Below are 25,848 nucleotides of genomic sequence, written 5' to 3'. Positions count from 1 at the left end.
ATTTCACCAGTCCTCTGATAGTGTATTAGGGGACGAGGGATGGGGTATAGGAAGAATGACAGCATATGACATATTTTCAAACTATTTTTTTTTAAAGATTTTATTTATTTATTTGACAGAGAGACATCACAAGTAGGCAGAGAGGCAGGCAGAGAGAGAGGAAGAGAAGCAGGCTCCCTGCTGAGCAGAGAGCCTGATGCGGGACTCGATCCCAGCACCCTGAGATCATGACCTGAGCCGAAGGCAGCGGCTTAACCCACCGAGCCACCCAGGCGCCCCTCAAACTATTAATGTACTTTTTTGTTATGTTTTCCCTTAAGACTTAATAGAGTGGTACTCTTCCTAGACTGACTAGTAGAACTCATTTGATTTGTATTATTTTAATACAATTTCATATATTTGTAATAATATCTTAAAATTACTTTTTGTTGCAGATGTATGCCTTTTAGTTGCATTATATACAGTTTCTGTGGCAGGGGATAACTTGAAAACCTAATCCAAAATTTCTTAGTGGCATAAGAAATTAATGTGAAACATTATCTGGTGGCCTTTTTTAGCAATTGGATACCTGTTGGCTCATATTTCTTTTATGGAAATGTCTTGAAGTAACCAAAGTTTATTGGGTATGTAAGCTTAAGGTATTTGGTTTTGACTTGTTTTAATGATTTAATTAAAATTTAAACTTTATGCTGAACTTATTATCATTGTGATATTATACTATAAAAATGTTGAAACCAGACTTTCTCTATTGTGGAGGTTATGCATTTATTTTGCTTTTTTTCCTTTCCAGTCATATCAAGATTCTTCAGAAACTACATCCATAGAAAGGCTTAGTATTGTTTGGTTTAAGATGTTAGTATTCCTTGACATTAATTTTGGAAGTCTAAAATATCCTCATAAATTAATTTCAGATGTAAACCCGTATCTTAACAGTCCTTTTATGATGCAGGATAATTTTCAATGGTCTTTGTGAAAAAATCCATGTTTATTCGGCATTTTGATTGTGGTTTATAAAGAGTTCTGTAACTTACAGGTGGCCTGATGCACAGTATTACTATGTATAGCTGCTCGTTTTTCATATGAGAATGTATTTGGTAGTGATTACAATACCTTGATCATAGGTAAAAATCGTAGATTACAATGACCGCCCCCCCCCCGGCCCAAGAGCTCTCTGTAATGCTCTTAACCTGGAGATTTTTCTGATCTGTGATTATTACTCTCACTAGATATAACTGCATCTTATGCTTGTGGTTTCCTCTTTGTGCTTCTATGTCTGTATTCTCCACCATGTCACATTATTTGAAACTATATTTCACTGTGTTTGAAAAACCTGCATAACCTCTTCTATTTTGTGTTAGCCTGCTTTAATTATATACATACATAATTCTATATTTCTCAGAGAATGAAATGCTATTTTTTTCCCTTCGTAAAAGTACCTTGTTTATACATGGTGAGGGGCAAGGAATTTATGGGGTTCTTAGATTTGAGTGAAAGATCTGATTCTGGTCAATGATTAGAATTGGTGGTATTTGTAAAAATCAAACTTAATGTTCATTGTACACTTCTTTCTCCTCCCCCGCCAAGAGCTAATTGTTAGCATGAAGTCTTCTGACCCAGTAACAACCTCAGTTTGATGATTGAGACAAATTGATATAGAGATGTGAATTAACCATAGGAGGAGTACTTAAAATCTGGAATGTCTGTCAACTTTGGCTCAAATAAGTATACCTAAGCTTGTGGCAAAAGTGGATATCCATCATTATGTAGGAAAAGGCTAACTTTATAGCTCCCCAGTGGTAGATTCAGAATATGCAATCCTTTATGTATATCATGCTCTCCAGTTATAAGGGAGTTCCAGTTGGGAAGTTAAGTTTACATAACAATAAAAACTAATATTTTTTGGACACATACAGAAGAAAATCTGTAACAGATACATGAATTATGAGGCATAGTATACATTGGTGAACCCTTTGCCCAGTCTCAGAAATAGAACATTATCAATACTATTGAAATTCTACCTATGAGTGTCATACTGTCCTTTCCACCCCTAAGAGGTAGCAACTAACCTCAATTCATTTAATGATTTAAGCAATACTTTGGCCAGAATGTTTTTCTTATTATTTTATATTATTTTAGAGCTTTGTATAAATAGTATACTGTGTGTACTCTTCTGCATCTTTTTTTTTTTTTTTTAAGATTTTATTTATTTATTTGTCATAGAGAAGCGAGAGCAAGCACAGGCAGAGGCAGAGGGAGAAGCAGGCTCCCTGCCAAGCAAGGAGCCCGATGTGAGACTCAATCCCAGGATGCTGGGATCATGACCTGAGCCGAAGGCAGCCGCTTCACCAACTGAGCCACCCAGGCGTCCCTGCATCTTTCATTTTTGTTTGTTTTTAAAACTCAGCATTTTTTTTAAAGATTTTTTTTTATTTTACAGAGGAAGAGGGAGATCACAAGTAGGCAGAGAGGCAGGCAGAAAGAGGGGGGAAACAGGCTCCCCACTGAGCAGAGAGCCCGATGTCGGGCTCCATCCCAGGACTCTGAGATCAGGGCCAGAGCTGAAGGCAGAGGCTTAATTCACTGAGCCACCCAGGCCGCCCCTCAGCATTGTTTTTAAGATTCATCCATATTGATGGTTGTAGCTTTGATTTGTGTTCATTGAGGAACAATATTATATTCAGTAACATGCCACAATTTAAGTTTTCTATTCTTCTGCCAGTGGATTATTAGACTGTTCAGGATTTTTGCTCTTCTGAATAGTGTTCCTTGAATGTTCTTAAATGTGTCTTCTAATGCATATGTCCAGAATTTTCTCTAGAGTATGTGGCTAAAAGTATAATCACAAGATGCAAATGTTCAGCTTCATGAGCTAGAAACTGATGTGTGATCACACTATTGTCAATTCCTAGCAGCTGTCTTCTCCCTCTAAATCTGGTGTCATCAGATTTGTTTTTTACCAATCCTGTGTAAATAAAATGTTATTCTGCTTTTAGTTTGTGGGCTCACTAATTATGAATGAGGATAAATATCTTCTGATAGATTTCTTTATTTGACATTTGTTTGGCTTCTTTGTGCAATATATTTTTTTAAGATTTTATTTTTTGACAGTGAGAGAGGGGACACTAGCAGGGGGAGTGGGAGAGGAGCTCCCCATGCAGCAGGAAGCCTGATGCAGGGCTCCATCCCAGGACTCTGGGATCATGATCCGAGCCGAAGGCAAACACTTAATGACTGAGCAACCCAGACGCCCCTGTGCAATACTTTTTAATAGTTTTTATTGTTTTTATCAGACAGTTTGTCACTTATGAAAATGATCGTTGGAGTTCTTTATATTTTCTATATGCCAATCTTTTGTCATTTACTTGTGTTGTAGTTTCTGTTCCAAATTTGTGTGTGTGTGTTTTTTAAGATTTTATTTATTTATTTATTTATTTGAGAGAGCGTGCATACAAGCAGGGGAAAGGGGCAGACAGAGAGGGAGAAGGAGACTCCCTGCTGAGATAGGAGGCCAGTGTGGTACTCCATCCCAGGACCCTGGGATCATAACCAGCCGAAGGTGGTCACTTAACAGACTGAACCACCCAGGCACCCCAGATTTGTGTCTTTTTACTTTCTTTTTCTATACTGCTCCTTGTAAACTAGTAGTTAATTTTAATGTTGTGATTTAATTAAGTTTAAAAAATGATAGTGCTTCTAGGTATTGTTTTTAGATTCTTCACTGCTATGAACTTATTTAAAAATTCTCTTGTATTTCTTTCTAAAACTTTGGAAGTTTATTATTCAGATCTAACTATTTAATCCACTGGGAGCTGACTGTTACATATGGTAGGGATCCAGTTTCATTTCCCCTGCATTGATAGCCAAAGGTCCCAGCATCATTTTTTTTTTATACTTAAAAAAAAAAAAAAGTTAGATTTGTGCCCATTGTGGAGCCCAATGCAGGGCTCAAACTCAAGACCTGAGATCAAAACCTGAGCTGAGGTCAAGAGTTGGACACTCAACCAACTGAGAGACCCAGGAGCCCCCTAGCGTCACTTTTTTAATGATCTGTCTCTTGTCATTGATTGCAGTGCCACCTCTGTTTCCATTTATGCTTTTGTGTGCTTCTAAGTTGTGCATTGTTTCTCTAATGATCAATTTTTTCATCCCTGGGCCATTACCATGCTGTCTTAAAAACAGTGGTTTTGGGGGCGCCTGGGTGGCTCCGTTGGTTAAGCATTTGACTTCAGCTTGGATTATGATCTCCAGGTCCTGGTATCAGGCGGCTCAGCTTTGGGTTCTGTGCTCTGCGGGGAGCCTACTTCTTCTCCCGCTGCCTCTCCGCCTGGTATTGCGCTCTCTCTCTCTCTCAAATAAATAAATAAAATCCTAAAAAAAAACCCAAAACAAAAAACTGGTTGTAGTAAATTTGCTTATCTTTGGTAGGGGGACTCAGCTTTACTTTTTTTTTTCTTTAAAATATTTTATTTATTTGACAGATGGAGATCACAAGTAGGCAGAGAGGCAGGCAGAGAGAGGGGGGGGGGAAGCAGGCTCCCTGCTGAGCAGAGAGCCCGATGTGGGGCTCAATCCCAAGACCCTGGGATCATGACCTGAGCGGAAGGCAGAGGCTTTAACCCACTGAGCAACCCAGGCTCCCCTATGCCCGGTTCATATTGGCCTTACATCTATGATTAAGGATTATAGAATAGTTTATACAATATTAGTGCAATCTGGATCCCGAAAAATTTGGTAGAACTCTCATGTAAAACTAACATGTGATGGGGCGGCTGGGTGGCTCAGTCATTAAGCATCTGCCTTTGGCTCAGGTCATGATCCCAGGGTCCTGAAATCGAGCCCTGCATTAGGCTCCACGCTCAGCAGGAAGCCTGCTTGTTCCCCTCCCTCTGCCTGTTGCTCCTCCTTCTTGTGCTCTCTCTCTGTCAAATAAATAAATAAGATCTTAAAAAGAAACAAAACTAACATGCCTGACTTTCTGGGGGAGAAATTTTAACTCTTATTTCAGTTTTTTTTTTTTTTTAAGATTTTATTTATTTATTTGACAGAGAGAAATCACAAGTAGGCAGAGAGGCAGGCAGAGAGAGAGAGAGGAGGAAGCAGGCTCCCTGCTGAGCAGAGAGCCCGATGCGGGACTCGATCCCAGGACCCTGAGATCATGACCTGAGCCGAAGGCAGCGGCTTAACCCACTGAGCCACCCAGGCGCCCCTTATTTCAGTTTTTAAAATGATTTTTTGGACTGTTGATATTTTATATTTCTTACAAGTCTGTTTTTTTTTAATTTATTTATTTGACAGACAGAGATCACAAGTAGGCAGAGAGGCAGGCAGAGAGAGAGAGAGGGAAGCAGGCTTCCTGCGGAGCAGGGAGCCCGATGCGGGGCTCGATCCCAGGACCCTGAGATCATGACCCGAGCCGAGGGCAGCAGCCCAAACCACTGAGCCACCCAGGCGCCCCACGTCTGTTTTGATAAATTGTATTTTTACAAAGTTCTGTCCATTTTGAGAAATACCCTTTTTTTAAAGGTTTATTATTTATTTATTTGACAGAGAGAGCACACACACAAGGAGGCAGAACAGCAGGCAGAGGGAGAGGGAGAAGCAGGCTTGGCACCCTGGTGAAAAGAGAACCTGACTTAGGGCTTGATCCCAGGACCCTGAGATCATGACCTGAGCCAAAGGCAGATTCTTAACCCACTGAGACACCCAGACACCCCTTGAGAAATACTCTAAATTATTGGCTTGGAGTTGTTTATAAATTCTCTTCCCTTTAAAAATTTTGTTGCATCTGATTTTATGTTTTTCTCTTTACTCCTAATTTATTTATTTCTATTTTTTGCATAAATCCCACTGGAAGTTTTATCTATTTTACTAAACTTGATGAAAGACCAACTTTTGGCAGTGTCAGCCTTCATATTTGATCGTTAGTTTAAATAATCTCTTTTAATTAACAGCTTAATTGAGGTATAGTTAACATTCTATAAAAGTCATCCACTTTAAAAGCACAATTCAATGATATTAAATTTATTTAGCTGTACAGCCTGAAATCTAGTTGCAGAGCATTTCTGCCACACCGTAGATCATTTGTACCCATTTGTAGTCAATACTCAATTCTACCCCCAGGAGTAGCCTTTTTTGCACAGTTCATATAAACAGAATTACACATGTGGTCTTACACATCTGACTTCTTTCATTGGGCATATTTTGAGTTCATCCATGTTGTAGCATATATCAATTGCCTCATTCCTCTTTACTGCTGAATAGGATTTCATTGCATGAATATATATTTTATTTATACATTCAGTAGTTGCTGGATATTTAGCTTGTCTTTACATTTTGGCTCTTATGAATAATACTGCTATATGAACAGGGGTGCCTGGGTGGCTCAGTGGGTTAAACCTCTGCCTTCAGCTCAGGTCATGATCTTAGGGTCCTGGGATCAAGCCCCACATTGGGCGTTCTGCTCAGCGGGGAGCCTGCTTCCCCCTCTATCTCTGCCTGCCTCTCTGCCTCCTGTGATCTCTCTCTGTCAAATAAATAAAATCTTTAAAAAAAATACTGCTATGAACATTTCTGTTTAAGCCTTCATGTAGACCTATGTTTTCATTTCTCTTGGGTAGACATCTAGAAGTGGAATTGTTGGGTTGTATGGTTACTTTATGTTTTACTTATAAAAGAAACTGCCAAATTAGTAGGTGGCTGTACCACCTAACGTTCCTACCAGCAGGGTTTCCCAAGCTGTTTCACCATTTTACATGCCCACTGTTCCAGGTTTTCCACATCCGTGCAAACTTGTTATTTTGTTGTTGTTGTTGTTTTATAAATAATAGTCATCCTTAGTGGGTGTGGTTGGTACCTAATTGTCATTTATGATTTGCTTTTTCCTAACACTAGACTATGAACAGTTGTTTATTTATGGTATTCACACATACTCCTTTTTATTGGTAATAATGTCCCTCTTTTTTTTTTAAAGATTTATTTATTTATTTGACAGACAGAGATCACAAGTAGGCAGAGAGGCAGACAGAGAGAGAGGAGGAAGCAGGCTCCCCACTGAGCAGAGAGCCCGATGTGGGGCTTGATCCCAGGACCCTGGGATCGTAACCTGAGCCGAAAGCAGAGGCTTTAACCCACTGAGCCACCCAGGCGCCCCAATGTCCCTCTTTTATTTTTGCTTTTAGTGATTTGAATCTTCCTTTTTTTGTTGTTGATCTTCTTTAAATAACCAGCTTTTAATTTTTTTTCTCTATTTTTCTATTCTCTATTTCATTCGTACCCACTCTAATTTTTTTTCTTTCTTTCCTTATGCCAACTTTTGGTTTACTTCTCTCTTTTTAAAAAAAGATTATTTATTTATTTATTTGAGAGAGAGAGCCTGAGAAGGGAGAAAGTCATAGGGAGATGGAGACTCTCCATGGAGCTGGAGCCTGATGTGGGACTCGATCCTGGTACCCCAGGATCTTGACCTGAGCCGAAGACAGTGACTTAACCAACTGAGCCACCCAGGTGCCCTACTTTGCTCTTTTTCTGGTTTCTTCATGTGTGCCATTAAGTAATTGATGAGATGGTTCATTTTTAACGGTTACAACTATGAATTTCCCCCTTAGCTGTATCTCAAGAGTTTTGGTACGTTGTGTTTGTTTAAATTCATCTCAGGGTGTATTCTTTTCTTCTTTTCCCCGCGAAGGTGTTTTAAATAACCTTGTGATTTTTTTTCTTTGACCAACTAGTCATTTAAGACTATTTTGTTTAATTTCCACATGTTAGTGAATTTTCCAATTTTTTCCTGTTACTGAGTTCTAGTTTCATTTTACTGTGGTTGAAAAAGGTACTTTGCATGATTTCAATCTTTTTAAGCTTATCAAAACTTGTTTTGTGGGTTAACATGTAGTTCATTCTAGAAGATGTCCTCTGTGCCCTTGAGAATGTGTATTTTTACTTTTGGGTTGAGTGTGCTGTGTATGTCTGTTGGGTCTAATTGACTTACAGTGTTTTAGTGTTTTCCTTTTTGATCTGCTTGTTCCGTGTATTAGTGAAAGTAGGCTGCGGTTATCTCCAGTTATTATTGTAGAACTGTCTATTTCTCCCTTCAATATTGTCAATTTTGTTTCACATATTTTAGGGCTCTTGTTGTTAGGTGCATATATGTTTTTAAATGGTTATATCCTGTAGTGGATTAACTTTTTTTTGACATATAATGTTGTCTTTGTGTCTTATAACCTTCTTTGACTTAATGACTACTTTGCCTGACAAAAGTGCAGACACTCCAGGTCTCTTTTGGTTTTTATGTATTTTCGATATAATTTTCCATTCTCTTATTTTCAACTTCTTTGTATCTTTTTATCTAACGTAAGTCTCTTGGGGCACCTGGGTGTTAGACACTTAGACTTAAGTGTCCAACTCTTGATTTCAGCTTAGGTCATGATCTCAGGGTTGTGAGATCGAGCCCCTCATAGTGCCGCATAAAGAGGCATGAAGCCTGTTTTAAGATTTTCTCCCTCTTTTCCTTCTCCTCCCTGCCTCTACTCTCTCTTTCCCTCTCTAAAAAAAAAATAATAATAATAAAATGGGTCTCTTATTGTCAGCTATACTTTGATAAAAAAAAAAATAGAATCTCTTGAAGACAGCATATAGACAGTTTTTAATTCAGTCTGCCAATATCTCTTGTGTGGAGAGTTAAATCGATTTATATTTAAACCAATTGTTGGTGAGGAAGGATTTACTTCTCCTTTTCAGCTATTAGTTTTCAGTATGTCTTTTATGATTTTTGTTCACCAGTTCCTCCATTACCACTTTTTTGGTACTTAGTTCAATGTTTGTAGTGGATCATTTTGATTCCCTTCTTTCCTTTTCTGGATATTTTTAAGCTGTTAGCGGTAACTTTAAGGATTACAAGTAACATCTTAAACTTACAGCAACCTATTTTGAATAATACCAAGTCAGTTTCATTAGTATACACATTGCCACACATCTCTGTCCCTCCTACTCTATATTGTTGTCAGAGATAATATGTTTGTACATTGTGTGTCCATTAACATATATTTATAAATATTGTTTTATACATTTGCCTTTTGAATCATATAGAAAAAAAGGTTACAAACCAAAAGTGCAATAATACTGGCTTTGACGTTTACCTATATAGTTAATTTTACTGATGTTATTTATTTCTTCTCATGGCTTTGAGTTACTCTTTGGTTACTTCTCATTTCAGCCCGAGGAGCTCCTTTTAGCATTTCTTATAGCTCAGGTCTGTTGGTAATGAACTCTTTCAACTTTTATCTAGAAATGTCTTCATTTCTCTTTCATTCTTGAATGATATATTTGCCACATATCACATTTTTAGTTTTTTCTCTTTTCAACCATTAAATAATGTTATCCTGCTACCTTCTGGCCTCCATGATTCTGATGAAAAATCAGTTGTTAATCTTGTTTGTGGTATTTGCTTCTCTGTTTTCTAAATTTTCCTTATCCTTGTTTTTTTTTTTTTTTTAAGGTTTTATTTACTTGTCAGAGAGAGAGAGAGAGAGCACAGGGAGAGAGGCAGGGAGAGAGAGAAGCAGGTTCCCTACTGAGCAAGGAACCGTATATGGGACTTGATTCCAGGACTCTGGGATCATGACCTAAGTGAAGGCAGACACTTAACCGACCAAGCCACCCTGGTGTCCCCAAATAAAATCTTTTTAAAAAAAAATTTCATTTTAGTTATGCTAGCTTTCAGCCCTAGAATTTGCTTGGCTCCTTTTTGTAATACTTTTCTCTTAGCGATATTCTTATTTTGTTCATGCATTCTCCACTCCCCATTTCTTTGTCTGTAGTTTCCTTTAGTTTATTTAGGAATATTTGAGACCGTTAATTTAACATCTTTGAGTAGTAGTTCCACCATCTGAACTTCCTCAGGGATGTTTTTGTCAAATCTTGTTCCTGTGAATGGTTCATACTCTGTTCTTTCTTTGTGTGTATTTTAATTTTTTGTTGAGACATGGACATTCTGATTACTATGATGTGGCATTCTGTAAATCTGTTAACTCTTCAGTGTTTGGTGATTTTTGTTTATTGAGTTCTAGAGTCATCCATTTGTGATGTTTACCAAACTATTTGGTGAAGTATATCATTTTTGTGTGATGTCACAAGTTTCTGTTATTTCTGCAGTCAGCTGGTAGCCTGGAAAAGATTTTTTTCCTTAAACTTCTGGCTCAAAAAGAGAAACAAAAGAGTTCTTTGTTTTTTTTTGTTGTTGTTTTTTTAAAGATTTTATTTATTTATTCGACAGAGAGAGATCACAAGTAGGCAGAGAGGAAGGCAGAGAGAGAGGAGGAAGCAGGCTCCCCGCTGAGCAGAGAGCCCGATGCGGGACTTGATCCCAGGACCCTGAGATCATGACCTGAGCCGAAGGCAGCGGCTTAACCCACTGAGCCACCCAGGCGCCCCTGTTTTTTTTTTTTTTTTAAAGATTTTATTTATTTGTTAAGAGAGAGCACAAGCAGGAGGGAGCCACAGGCAAAGAGAAAAGCCGGCTCCCAGCTGAGCAAGGAGCCTAATGCAGGACTTGATCCCAGGACCCCAGGATCATGACCTGAGCCAAAGGCAGGTGCTTAACCAACTGAGCCACCCAGGCACCCAAGAGTTTTATCTTTTTTAATGTTTCAGTAGACACCACCAGTAGAAGCCATTGCTGCAAGATGACTGAACTGATACAGGTGTCTGTGCTGGTACCTCAGGTCACTGCCAGACGAACAAAATTCATAACTTCAAATTTTAGAAAGACATGAACCCAGCTATCCTTCCTGATTCTCAACCACTTCAGAAACATGAGCTCATAATCGCCACTTCTTTGGGAGGGAACAACTAAGGAATTGAGGGAAGGTGGTTTGTTGATACATGTTGTAGATTTAGGAAGGATCGGCACCCTCTTCCTTCATGTACTTGCCTGTTTGTTACAAATGTTTGATAAGTTTCTAGAGTTCTGAAATGGTTGATTACAAGTGCTCTTTCCAGCTCAGTTTTTACTTTGGGGAAGGAACTGACATCTAGAGCTTCATATTCTTCCATTTTGCATGAGTGATGCTTTTGAACTGCAAATTTGATTTAAATTTGTTTTAAATTTGATTAAGGCCAGTTTTTTTTTTTCTAAGATTTTATTTATTTGTCAGAAAGAGAGAGCAAAAACAGCGAGAATAGCAGGCAGAGTGAGAAGCAGGCTCCCCCCGAGCAAGGAGCCCAGTGCGGGACTCGATCCCAGGACGCTGGGATCATCACTTGAGCCAGAGGCAGATGCCCAGCCAAGTCACCCACATGTCCCTAAGGCCATTTTTCAATTTTTATATTCAACCAGGGGGGCCTGGTTGGCTCAGTCAGTTAATCATCTGCCTTCAGCTCAGGTCATGATCCCAGAATCCCAGGATCGAGCCCCACATCAGGCTCCTTGCTGAGCATGATGTCTTCTTCTCCCTCTCCCTCTGTTCTCCCCCTACCTATGCACACATGCACTCTTTCTCTCAAATAACTAAAATATTATTAAAAATTAAAAGTTTTTACTTTATGGATCATGACTTTGATGTCATATTCAGTAATTTTTTGAATAAACCATGGTGACAAACATTTTTCTCCTGTGTTTAGCATGGCTGGATGGCAAATCTTTGGAGTATAGACAAGCCTTGTGGGGCTTATTGAGGGAATTGTTATTTCACTGCCAGCAGGAGGCCTTTGGGGTACTAGTTTCCATATTAGGAGGGGTGGAGAAGCCATCTCCAGGCCGAGTTTGCCAGTGCTGAAAATTCGCTGAACATGTCCTGGGCACGTGACTGAGTGGAGTTCTACTACCTACTTGGCAGCTGCTGAAAACCATAGGAGAGTTCCTTTCTCCTTCAGTGTCTTTTTCAGTGCCCTCTATTAAGAAAATTTAACAGTTTCATGTTCATTTCAAAGGAGAAATGCTCATAGAAATTCTATTATTACACACAAGATGTCAAATATTACTTAAATTAATAGGCCCTCGTTTGAAGCTTGAAATTGTATGTTGTAAATATACCAGTCCTCAGTATAATCATTAAAAACCTCCAACCTACAGATCGTATTAAGTAGAGAATTGAGTCGCTATGTATAATCTCTGAGATGAAACTTCTAGAGTATCCGAAGTAGAACTTATATTGTCATCAGTTCACTTCCATTGCACACCCAAGGAAATGGGAGTGTCCCTTTGATTTATTATGAATTAGCCCACATTCTTTTGTAGGAGTCCATTGATCCCTTCCTAAACTCAAAGAATGGCTTTAACATTATGCTTTAAAAACATAACTCCTTTTTTATCACAATAATGTACTTTTAAGAACAGATACATGATATTTTGAATGTAGATAAACCAAGTTATTTAGGACTTCAAATAATTTGTAGCAATGTGCAAATTAAAAATTTTCATAATAATCACATATCACAGCTTATAAGAAGGGTTCCTATTTGGTTGGATTCATCCAGACTTTTCTGAGAGTGCCTTTATCATGCTTTATTGGTGGATACATATTCTGAGTATCATTCCTGCTTATATCTGCTATAGATACTTTATTTGGTTGGTAAGGGCCTAGAGATAAAGTAAAATCCTTGGTCCTTGGGGGCATCTGGGTGGTTTGATCAGTTAAGCAACTGGTTTCAACTGAAGTTATGATCCCAGGGTCCTGGATGGAGCCCTGTGTTGGGCTCCCTACTCAGCTCCCTGCTCTGACCTTCCCCTTTGCTTGTGTTCTCATGTGCTTTCTAGCTCTCTCTCCCTCTCTCAAATGAATAAACAGTCTTTAAAAAAAATCTTTGATTATTGTGCAGGTTTCCTTTAGATTTGTGAGGAATACTTTCTTTTTTTCCTTTAAAATTTTTTTTAAAGATTTATTTATTTATTTTAGAGAGAGAGCAAGAGCAGGAGGAGTAGAGGGAGAGGGAGAGAGAATCCCAAGTAGAGTTCACATTGAGCATGGAGCCCGATGTGGGGCTTGACCATGACCCCTGAGATTAGAACCTGAGGTGAAACCAAGAGTCAGACGTTCAACTGATTGAGCCACCCAGGTTCCCCAAAAGATACTTTCTTCCTAGGCTATTTATTGGCCTCAGGGTTGTGAGTTAAAGTCCTGTGTTGGGTATAGAGAGTACTTACAAATTAAAAAGATAGAATTTAATTTAAAAGTATTTGTATTTGTCTTGGGTACAAACATACTTTAAAAATTATTAAATAGTGTTCTGGTTACCAAAAACACAATTCATGTAACTTTTCTGTGTTTCAGAAACCTTTTTCCAAAAAGGACTAAGGAACTCAAATCAGTTGTCCATAGTGCTCCTGGCTGGAAATTATTTGGTAAAGTCCCTCCCAGAGAGAATCTTCAGAAAACTTCTAAAATCATTCAACAGGTAAGTATTAATATAGCCACATGGTTTGTCTTAACTTTTCAAATAATTTTTTCTTGATAATGAATCATATTCCACTTTCATTTGTCCTTTTTCTACATATAAAATTTGGGGATTATTAGATACTTACAGTAACCTTAAATTTTTTTTTTTAAAACACACACATATTTTCAATTATCATTTATGGTTGTGAAAATTCTCTAAAGTAATGGAAATTGAGTTTTTTTCCTAGTTACTCCTAGTTACTCCTTGAAGAGCTTTTTGGTTCTTTTGTTTTTCTTCTTAGCTAAGCAGTCTTACCACGTACATTGACTTGTAATTGAATATGGTAGTGTTTGCCAGTGGCACAGATTTTATGGATGCAAGGAGTTACTAATCGGTGAAACAGTAGAAAGCAAAAACTGAGTAAGTTTTGAGGTTGAACACCTTCTTTGGTCACTTTTCTAGTGTTCTACCTTAACCAAGGACTTTGTGAAATAGGTGGATGTATAATCTGTTTCTAGTAATTTTGGAGTCAGTTCTTCTAATATCTGTATTAATGTCCATATTCTGAAGCTCTTAAGAATTTCAGATCTTACTTGACTCCTAAAATTGGGCTCTATCAGTACCAGGAAATTGGTGAGACTGGATGAGTTTGCAGGCATTTCTAAGTTCTGAGAAATTGTTTCTCAGAAGGAAGAGATATATATGTAATACATTTTCTATTTCTCTCCTTCCCAATTGTAGTTTTTCAGATTCAATGCAATCATTGTGTATAAAAATAATCACATTAAGACAATAATCACCATTCCAATTAGAGAAAACGTCTTCCATTAAGGATTTAATAGTATTCCTTTTATTGCTTAAAGAAAAACTCATTTCCCAGGTAATACAAGAAAATTTATAAATCTTTAAAAACATATGTTTTAGTTAATTTTATCTACAATTAAAACACTGACTAATTTATATAGCTGCTGGGACTTGAAACTGCAGTGTTGTGTTTTCCAACCTGTGGGCCTAGGTATTCCATGTGCTGCAGCCTACACACAGGGGAACAGAGGCTGCCTCAGTGATAGTCCATGTCTGGTAGATACAGTGCAGACTGTTAGCTTGAGATTATACACAGTTTTGACATTAAGTGACACTGTTTTTTTCCTGTGGCATCATATCTTTGTTAATCTGGTTTTCTGAGGTTTCTGTGATGAAAATCAGATACTGTGCAAAGATTAGTGTTCAGTGGGAAATGAGCGTGATCGTGTCCAATCTGATTTCGAGATTTGTCAAATTATACAGTGCACGATAAGCATACAGGCCTAATTAGTAATTGTGGTTATTTAAGAATGAAAACCTTTTCCCCTTCAATTTATGTGTATTATTTTTTTCCAATGTTAGGGCATAAATCCTTATTAAATTGTTGGGCAAAACTACTTATTAAACAATACTTTGGTATTTCTACTGGTTCAGGGGGAGCCATGAAAAAATTAATGGTACACCAAGGGCACTGTTCACCAAAAAAGTTTGGGAATTTTTGCTATCTCGACATCTTAATTTTAACTTTTTTTGGTAAAGTCTGAAAGTAACTTCTCTTGTCTAGAGTTTTCCAGAAGACCAAGTTCGCCCTCTAGAGGCAAAACAGTGGTCTTGCTATTGAAGGTTTGTATTCTTTATGATAGTTTATGTTAAATATGCATGTGCATACTTTTATATTTTTATGTAAACTAACATTCTGCGACAAGCCTCTAAGTAAATTACTGATTGGAGAATTATATGTTTACTTATATGCTGTATGCTTTTAATTAGCTATTTTATTTTGGAAAGCTAAGAGGTCACATTCTCTCTTTTTCATATATATATATTGTGTGAAAGTTTGGTGAGGGGTCAGGGAAAGAACAACTCTTATTTTCATGTGGGAAGAGGGAGTGGAGTTGCTCTCCTCTGTAGTCCTTTGTCTGGCCTTTTACAGATGCTGATATCTCCTACTTGCTACTTTTATTTTTGAACTCTCCAGCGATTTGTAGGTACTAGTGTCTGTTTTGGTGCCTTTTCCATGGTTGTTTGTTTTCTGGGAGGTGTGGTAGATAGTGAAGTCTTTGTTCTTCTGATCCTTTCAACCCTCAAAATATGTATCTCCTCATGTATGGAACCTGTTTCTGCCTCTCGCTTTCTGCTTTCTTTTCCCCCGGTTTCTGTGTATGTTCTCTCCTCCCCATTTGTCTGACTTTGCTCTCCTCTTCCCTGCAGATGTCATTTTCAAGGTGGGCATGATTTTCTTTTATTAGTAACAGCAAATTGATAACTTTGTGTCTCTGTTCCCACTTGAAAACATGTTTTCACAGCCCTGACTTTTAAACTCTGTAAAACTGTTATGAATACGAAGTATGATTGAGATCTTTTACCATGTACTCCTTTTAAATGAATACTGTATGTTCAGAGTCCGAAATAAAAAAGGAAGGTATTATCAGTAAAGACATGAAGAATGTTAGGGCCCATCTTTTATTTTTTCTTTCTTTCTTTTTTTAAGGTTTAATTTATTTGAGAGGGAGTGCATGAGTAGGGTGAGGGGAGGTGGGGGAAGGAGTAAAGGGAGAAGGAGAAGCAGACTCTGTACTGGGCTTGGAGCCTGATGCAGTGCTTGACCAGAGCAGAAGGCAGATGCTTAACCGACTGAGCCACCCAGGTACCCCAGGGCACATCTTTCATGTTTTAGGGCAAGGCCTTCTGCTATTCAGCCTGTAGAAAATGAAGGGATCTAGTAATTCCAGTGTAAAAATGCTTGAAAAAGTGAGGTAGTGCTAAAAATACAGAAGGAAAGTGCATTCTGCTGGGCTTTCTAAGGTTTCCTTACTTGCTTTTTGAGTGGCAAAATAGATTTATTGAGAGATTATAGAGGATGAGGAGTATTTCCTAAGATAATTTTTTTTTAAGTTTTATTTATTTATTTGACAGAGATCACAAGTAGGCAGAGAGGCAGGCAGAGAGAGAGGAGGAAGCAGGCTCCCTGCCGAGCAGATAGCCCGATCAGGGCTCCATCCCAGGACCCTGAGACCATGACCAGAGCTGAGGTTTTAACCCACTGAGCCACCCAGGCACCCCTCATAAGATAATTTTTTAAAGTAGAAAGCAAATATTTAGAAAGGAGTTGATATATTCTTAAGTATGAATATATTATTGGGCCAGAATTTTCTTTTCAGTGAAAAGACATCTATAAGATTATAAAGTAACTATATAGAAAAGTAAGGTTTTATTTTTAAATGTTTTTCTTTCTTAATTATTAATTATACAATTAACACATGATTATATTCTCTATAAAATGTAAAACATTATAGGAAGGTATGTCTCATTTCACTTTCACATTTTTGGGCCTTTTAAAATTCATTTCTTTGTGTAGAAGCACATATAATTATGTGTGTATATTTGTACATATATGATATTATATATATATTTTGACTCATTTCAAGAACAGAATATTATATATATAATTTTTTTGCGTTATTTATCTTTACATGTTTTGCACCCATAGCTTTTTAGAGATCTATGAAGTTCATAAGTGAAAGATATTTGTAGGTTAAATATTTTTTTAATTTTATTATAGTAAATTTTATTAAAGATCTGATCAGTTTAAGTGCTTCTCATGTTAACATAAAACAACATAAAATCATTTTGGGGTGATAGCAAAGTCTAACTCACGTTTGGCATTTAATTTGAGTCACTTCCCAAATCACATGAATATTCATAATATTATTTTATGAGGATTATCACATGTGTTCTCTTGCAGGTGTGAAATTCCTGCTTGTGGCCTTTTGAACCAGTTGGTGAGCCATGTTAAAAGTTGCATCTATTAATAGTAAATAGTATTTCAGTTACACTGTAATTCGATTGACCTAAGTTTTTGGTTTTTCGAAATTAATTGGCCAAAGTTGGAATGTAGCTACATTGTCTTCTGACCTTCAGACTGCAAGTAAGAATGATTACAAATGAGCCATGTTACGTATAATTTTTAACATGATTGCATACTAGATTGAATATACCCTATTTATGTCAAACTGACGGATCTTTTTTTTGCTTGATACTGTTTTTATATTGACATCTTAAAATAAGAAAATGAGATTATAGTACTTAGATGACGTTTCCAGTTTTTCTTCACTCATGTCTTTTTCTGAGTGAACCTTCAGTTGAGAGTTCGAAATACTTTCACATAACTTTCCATAGGTAAGGGAAAAAACTTTTAAGACACTACATGACTTCTTAATCTGAACGCTTGAAAATGTCTTAAAAATCTAAAAGAATATGTCACTCTCCTCAGTTAGGCCATTTCTTTGAAATGTTTTACTGCAGAAACAATGACATGAAAGGGACTAGATAGAATATGTGTACTTTGTGAGTAGTACTCAAATCTATAACATTGTTAAAGTGTTAGAGCTTAATATTCTGGTTAATAACTTGATTGGTATGTGCACCATTAGAATATTTGAAAACAATTTGTTGGCTTTAATTATGTTTAAGTATAGATACCTTTGGTGTAAAATTTCAGCAGTACAAAAAGTACCCATTTCCTTATTTGTGGTTAAATTGTGGAGGGGCTGGACTGTGTCAGAATTTATTTTTGAAAAATCCTTAAAATTGTTAACACCCTTAACTGTTGTTAACAACAGTTAAGACTGTTTTGTTTTTTTCACCTTTGTTTACCTAGTATAATGTCACCTTGAGAAGCAAGTCAGTAATTACCTTTCTGGCTGTATGTGTGTTCTTTATTTTATAGTTAATGATAAATTATTGTCTTTCCCATGTATGAATAAATTGATTTCATAAAAGTTAATATATATGGTCTGAAGGTTGAGAGAGGAATTCATAATAGCTCAGCCAGCCTCTTCTTGGAGAGGAGAAAAGTATAAGCCTTAAGAAAAAACTTACTTTGGCTAAAGAAAACTAAAAGAATAAAAGCAGTAAGTGCTCAGAAATTGAACTGGGTGGGATTTGGAGGAAAGTTTTTTGCTATCATCAGAGACAGAGACTTGGAAAAGGGTTGCTACCTGTTATTTGATTCTGTAAATACAGTTTATGTCAGAGTTTTATTAAAAGTTGTATTCATGGGCGCCTGGGTGGCTCAGTGGGTTAAGCTGCTGCCTTTGGCTCAGGTCATGATCTCAGAGTCCTGGGATCGAGTCCCGCATCCGGCTCTCTGCTCAGCGGAGAGCCTGCTTCCCTCTCTCTCTCTCTGCCTGCCTCTCCATCTACTTGTGATTTCTCTTTTTCAAATAAATAAATAAAATCTTTAAAAAAAAAAAAAAAAAAAGTTGTATTCATTCTGGGTTCACCTGGGTGGCTCAGTGGGTTAAGCCGCTGCCTTCAGCTCAGGTCATGATCTCAGGGTCCTGGGATTGAGTCCCACATCGGGCTCTCTGCTCGGCAGGGAGACTGTTTCCCTTCCCCTCTCTCTGTCTGCCTCTCTGCCTACTTGTGATCTTTCTCTGTCAAATAAATAAATAAAATCTTTTAAAAAAGATTTAAAAAAAGTTGTATTCATTCTGTCTTTATGTCAGACTTGTATATTATGTTAGGCATCAGATTAGACTGAACAAACAAAATTGTGCTAATAACTTTACCAAAATGAAGTTTATTAAGGCTTTCCTATTTGCCAAAGGGCAATTAAATGTTTTGCCCCAAGGTTTCATTAAGGTTGAGTTATGAAATGGATTTTATTTGGCCTACTTCACAGATTCTGGGATAAAATTTATAATCAGTAAAGGCATCATAATTGCCTTTATCCTCTCTACTCCAAGCCTGATGGTATCCCTGGCTCTTGGATCAAGTTGTGTCAAGAGAGCCCTTTATCTTGGGCAAGCATGGTCTTGAGGTGGTAGGTCCACATGAGGAGTTAACTTCCATTTCCAACACATTATTCTGGCTGTCTGTAAACTATTCACAGCATATAGAAATATGATTGGTGCAGGTTTAACATTAACTCCTTTAGAAGGGGTGTTCTCACTGTCTACTAGAACTCCACATCAGTTTATGTGTCAGACTGTTTTGGTTTTCATGTTGTCTTTGGAAGAGAAGTTCCTATTTTATTCTTTCCTCTTACCAGTTCTAGTATTTTACTTCTTTAAGAAGCTATTCAAAGTCTCTGGCCACCCTGCCTTTGAACCTATAGAAATCTTTTCTCACATTTCCCTCCTAGTCACCTTTTTTCTGGTAGGTACCTTTAGTTACAGAGCCCAAAGTGTCAGAGTGTGGCAGACTACCATTCTGCTCCTAGTTTACCATGGGACCTCATGTTAACAAACTAAGCTTTTTCTGTAGCAGAAATTGAAGGACAAAATCTTTTTTTTAAAAAGATTTTTATTTATTTAACACAAAGGGATCACAGAGGCAGAGAGGCAGGCAGAGAGAGAGGGGAAGCAAGCTCCCTGCTGAGCAGAGAGCCCAATGTGGGGATGTAGGGCTCAATCCCAGGACCCCGAGACCATGACCTGAACTGAATGCAGAGGTTTAACCCTCTGAGCCACCCAGGTGCCCAGAAGGACAAAAATCTTGAAGTGATTCTAGATTCTTCTCTAGCTTTTATTTCAATGAATGCATAATTCAGCATACATTGACTGCAATATATAATAGGTATGGTTCAGGTTCTTAGACTATAAATCAATAGGAGTCCTAGCCTTTGAATTATTCCAGTATAACTGAGGGGAGGCATAGCTTCATATATAATCTTAATGATTCTGAGTGCTGTAGTAGAGTTGTGAACAAAGTATGAAGAGTACATGTGAAAGAATAGTTAATTCTGTTCAGGGATGACATATGAGTTGTGTTCTAATGTATACTAACTGGTAGGAGTTTATGAGGTAGAGATGGGGGAAGCCATTCCAGAAAGAGGAAATTGAATGAGCAAGCAGGAATGCACAAGCCTTGTTTAATTAGTAGGCCAGTATATCAGTGATATAGGATAGATGGTGAAAGGTCATTAGTCACAAGATTAGAGGGTTGGGTTTTATGCAAAATACCTTTTTAAAAAAAAAAGTCTTTTTTTATTTTTATTTTTAAAATAAAAATTGTTTTATTTTATTTGTTTGCCAGAGAGAGGGAGAGAACACACAGGGGAAGTAGCAGAAGGAGAAGCAGGCTCCCTGCTGAGCAAGGACCCCAGTGCAGGACTTGATTCCAGGACTCTGGGATCATGACCTGAGCCAAAGGCAGACACTAACCAACTGAGCCACCCAGGCGTCCCCCAGAATACTTTTAAATAAGGTACTGAGACATCAAATTCATATGTTAGAAGTGAGACATCAAATTCTGGAGGCATTATAGAAGCTAAAAATGTGGGTTGGCAAACAAGGACATTTAGACTTATTGTAATAGCCCACAATTCTGGTTTCTAAATATAGTGGATTACTAATCCTACAGAATATGTTAAAAATACAGCCCCAGACATTGAGTTCCTATTATCAGATTTGTGTTTTTCAATTCCTATGTTTCTAGCTGGTTCTTTTTCAAATCTGCTATATCACTTTTTACAGTTTACAATTCCCTGCTGAAATTTCAAGCTTGGCCTTTTTTTCCCTTAACATAGTAAGTATAGTTGTTTCAAGGCCCTGTCTGATAACTCCACTATCTGCAAATTCTTTTTTTTTTTTTTTTTTTGAGATTTTATTTATTTACTTGACAGACAGAGATCACAAGTAGGTAGAGAGGCAGGCAGAGAGAGAGAGGAGAAAGCAGCCTCCCCACGGAGCACAGAGCCCGACAGGAGGCTCAATCCCAGGACCCTGGGATCATGACTCAAGCTGAAGGCAGAGGCTTTAACCCACTGAACCACCCAGGCACCCCGTGTCTGCAAATTCTATAGGTCTGTTTATATTGAAAATAATTTTTGCTAGTTTTTAAAAAGATTTATTTATTTATTTTTTTTTTTGAGAGAGAGAGAGAGAGAAAGACCGTGCAAGCAGAAATAGGGGCAGAGGCAAAAGGAGAGAGAATATCAAGCAGATTCCCTGGTGAGTGTAGAGTCCCACGTGAGACTTGATCTGATGACCCCAAGATCGTGGCCTGGACCAAAATCAAGAGTTGGGTTGGATGCCTATCTGACTGAGCGACCCAGGTGCCCCTCTACTAGTTTTTGTTAGATGCTGTTTTATCTCTGTGCATGCCTACTTACCTTTGCTGGGGTACTGGATACAATATTTGGAATATCCATATCTAGAAAACAATTTGAAGGCTAAGATTATATCATCCTTTAGAGATTTTAATTTGTGTTTCTCGGGTACCTGATGGTGCTGTCTAATTTTTTCATCCATTAAAATGAAGCAAAGGTCAGATGCAATCTGTTTTGGCCATTTTTTTATTAACTTGAAAACATTTTTTGATTGTTAAATCATCTTTTCATTCCTGGGATAAACTCCAGTTAGTCAAAGTTATTATCCATTTTGTATGTTGCTGGATTTGGTTTGCATATATATTTTCTTAATTGATAAACTTTTTTAGAATAGTTTTGGATTCATAGCAAAATTGAGCAGAAAGTACAGAGAGTTTCTATATACCTCCTGTCCCCACCCCCACACACAACCTCCCCCACTGACATTCTGTACCACCATATGATACATTTGTTACAATCCGTGAATCTACACTGAGACATCATAATTACTCTAAGTCCATAGTTTATATTAGGGTGTACTCTTGGGGTTGTATATTCTTAGAGTTTGGACAAATGTGTAATGACATAGTATGATATGGAATAATTTTACTTTATTCATTAATGAGTAAAGCTACTATAAACATCCACAGGCAGGTTTTTTTTTTTTAAATGGATATAAATTTCCATTTCATTTGGGTAAATGCCAAAGATTCTGATTGTTGGATCATACGGTAAGGGCATGTTTAGTTTTATAATAAACATCACATTATCTTCCAAACTTTGTATACCATTTTGCATTCCCATCAGCAGTGAATGAGAGCTCCTATTGCTCCACATCCTCATCAGCATTTGTTACTGTCAGTGTTTCAGATTTTGAGCATTCTAATAGGTACATAATAATATCTTACTGTTGTTTTAACTTGCAGTTCCCTATTAACATATGAGGTGGAACATGTTATGTTTACTTGTTGTCTGTATATCTTCTTTAGTGAGATGTCTCTTGGGTTGTTCATTTCAAAACTGTAAGAACAGGGCACCTGGGTGGCTCAGTCAATTAAGTGTCCAACTCTGGATTTTGGCTCAAGTCATGATCTCAAGTCGTGAAATTGAGTCTTCTATCAGGCTCTGTGCTAAGTAAGTAGGGAGGGAGACTGCTGGAGATTCTCTCCGTCTCCACCTGCCCCCCCCCACCACTTGCTTGCTCATGCTCTCACTCTTTCTCTAAAAATAAGCAAATTATATACATAACAATAAGAACAGAACTCAGTAGACTTTTACGAGGTTTTTATATTTTTTTTTTCTGACAGTTTTTTATCAGATGTATCTTGTGCAAGTATTTCCGGCCAGTTTGTGACTTGTCTTCTCATTTTCTTACAGTATCTCTCACAGAGCAGAAGTTTTTCATTTAAATAAAGTACTGCTTCTCAATTATTTCTTTCATGGCTTGTTTTGGTATTACAGCAAAATAAAATCATTACCATGACCATGGTTATTTAGGTTTTCTCCTGTCTACTAGGAATTTTACAGTTGGGTTATTTTGTTTTGTTTTTACATTTATGTCTGTTGAATTAATTTTGTGAATGGTGTAAAGTCTATGTTCATGATTTTTTTGCAAGTGGATGTCCAGTTATTCACCATTTGTTGACAAGACTATCTTCATTTGATTCTGTTTCCTTTGCTCCTTTGTGGAAAATCAGTTGACTGTATTTATATGGATCTATTTCTTTCTTTCTTTTTTTTTTTTTAAAGATTTTATTTTATTTATTTGACAGAGAGAGATCACAAGTAGGCAGAGAGGCAGAGAGAGAGAGAGGAGGAAGCAGGCTTCCTGCTGAGCAGAGAGCCCGATGCGGGACTCGATCCCAGGACCCCGAGATCATGACATGAGCCGAAGGCAGAGGCTTAACCCACTGAGCCACCCAGGCGCCCCAATATATGGATCTATTTCTAAACTGTGTGTTCTGTCCCATTGATACATTTGTCTTTTGTCAGTACCACACTATCTTGATTGTTGTAGTTTTATAGTAAGTTTTGAAGATAGGTAGTAGCAGTCTTCCAAATTAATTTTTGTCTTTCAATATTGAGTTTATTATTCTGGAATTTTTTCCGCTACATATAAACTTCAAAAGTCACTTTGTTAACATCCTCAAAATAACTTGCCAGGATTTTGATTGGGATTGTCTTGAATCCATACATTTGGAAAGAACTGACATCTTAACAATACTGACTCTTCCTTGTTATATACATGGTGTAACTCCCCATTTATTTAGTTTTTTTTTATATCTTTCATCAGGGTTTTGTAGTTTTCCTCATGTAGATCTTGTACATATCTTGTTAGGTTTATACCTAAGTATTTCCTTCCTTTGGGTGCTAATATGTAAGTGTGTTTTAAATTTCACATTCCAGGGGCGCCTGGGTGGCTCAGTGGATTAAAGCCTCTGCCTTTGGTTCAGGGTTGTGATCCCCGGTCCTGGGATGGAGCCCCTCATCATCTGGCTCTCTGCTCAGCAGGAGCCTGCTTCCCCCTCTCTTTCTGCCTGCCTCTCTGCCTACTTGTGATCTCTTGTCTTTGAAATAAATAAATAAATATCTTTTTAAAATAAATTAATTAATTTCACATTCCATTTGTCCTTGTATCCTGCAACCTTGCTATAGTCTCTAATTAGTTCCAGAAGTTTGTCTGTTCTTTCAGATTTTCTACAGTGATAATCTTGGCATCTGCAAACAAAGACAATTTTTAATTGTTCCTTCCCTAATAGTATACCTTTTATTTACTTTTCTTGTCTCATTGCATGAGCTAGGACTTCCTGTGTAATGTTGACATCAGTAGTGGTGGGAGGGAACATCCTTGTGCTGTTCTTGATCTTAGCAGCAAAACTTTGAGTTACTTACCACCAGATATGATATTAGGTACAGATTTTTTTTTATTATAAAAAAATTGTGTGTGTGGTATGTATGTGTATCCCATGATATCTCTGATAATTTCTTTAGGATACATTTGTCTTTTGTCAGTACCACAAAGTCTTTAGGATAAGTTGGTTTTTTTAAACAGTTTATTTGTTTCAAGGATACAGGTCTGTGATTCATCAGGCTTACACAGTACACAGCACTCACCACAACACATACAATCCCCAATGTCTTTGGCTAGGATCCAAATCCTATAAAGAACTTACCAAACTCAACACCCAAATAATCCATTCAAGAAATGGGCAGAAGACATAAACAGGCATTTCTCCAAAGAAGACATCCAGATGGCCAGTAGACACATGAAAAATGCTCAGCATCACTGCGCATCAGGGAAATACAGACCAAAACCACATTGAAATACCACCTCACACCAGTCAGAATGGCTAAAATTAACAGGTCAGGAAATGATGCATTGGCAAGACTGTGGAGAAAGAGGAACCCTCGTACACCATTGAGGGAATGCAGGCTGGTGCAGCCACTCTGGAAGACAGTATAGAGGTTCCTCAAAAAGTTGAAAATAGGGGTGCCTGGGTGGCTCAGTAGGTTAAAGCCGCTGCCTTCGGCTCAGGTCATGATCCCAGGGTCCTGGGATTGAGCCCCACATCGGGCGCTCTGCTCAGCAGGGAGACTGCTTCTTCCTCTCTCTCTGCCTGCCTCTCTGCCTACTTGTGATCTCTGCCTGTCAAATAAATAAATAAAATCTTTAAAAAAAAAAAAAAGTTGAAAATAGAACTATTACCCTATGATCCAGCAATTGCACTACTGGGGATTTACCCCAAAGATACAAAGGTAGTGATCCAAAGGGGCACCTGCACCCCAGTGTTCATAGCAGCAATGTCCACAATAGCCAAACTGTGAAAGAGCCCAGAGTCCATTGACAGTGAATGGATAAAGAAGTGATCTATATATACAATGGAATACTACTCAGCCATCAAAAAAATTGAAATTGTGCCATTTACAAGGATGTGGGGGGAACTAGAAGGTATTACTCTAAGGAAAATAAGGCAAACAGAAAGACAATTATAATGATTTTACTCATATGTGGAATTTAAGAAACAAAATAGAGGATCATCGGGAAGGGAAGGAAAATTAAGACATGAAATCAGAGAGGGAGACAAACCATAAGAGACTCTTAACTTTAGAAACAAACAGGGTTGCTGGGGGAGAGGTAGGGTAACTGGGTGATGGACATTAAGGAGGACACGTGAGGTCATAAGCCCTGGGTATTACATAAGACTGATGAATCATTGAACTCTACCTCTGAAACTAATAATACACCCTATGTTAATTGAATTTAAATTAAAAAAAAAAAAGTTCTTTTCTCCTCCTAGCACTAGAAGCATGAGGGGATTTTTCTCTAATATTCACTCTAGACCTGGTAGAGTTACTGGAGG

At 37.6% G+C, this 25,848-nt stretch overlaps 1 protein-coding gene across 5 annotated transcripts in view; it reads left to right on the top strand.

Moving 5' to 3' along the window:
• Positions 1-25,848, top strand: part of TBC1D12 (TBC1 domain family member 12) — a 103,195-nt gene that overhangs the window by 26,578 nt on the left and 50,769 nt on the right. For 2 of the 5 annotated variants that reach the window (XM_059169416.1, XM_059169414.1), the window contains exon 2: positions 13,263-13,386. The exons of 1 other annotated variant lie outside the window; for it this stretch is intronic. In XM_059169416.1, coding sequence (XP_059025399.1) covers positions 13,263-13,386 — 124 coding nt within the window. Of the gene's footprint in view, positions 1-13,262; positions 13,387-14,996; positions 15,016-17,137; positions 17,175-25,848 lie in introns of those variants that run through there. 2 more of the 5 variants (XM_059169418.1, XM_059169419.1) reach the window with 2 other exon arrangements.

Source organism: Mustela lutreola, chromosome 4 (genome assembly GCF_030435805.1).
Source record: "Mustela lutreola isolate mMusLut2 chromosome 4, mMusLut2.pri, whole genome shotgun sequence".
In the NCBI taxonomy this organism is placed as follows: domain Eukaryota; kingdom Metazoa; phylum Chordata; class Mammalia; order Carnivora; family Mustelidae; genus Mustela; species Mustela lutreola.
The sequence above is the reverse complement of the archived record's forward strand: the minus strand, read 5'-3'. Positions and strand labels throughout refer to the sequence as shown.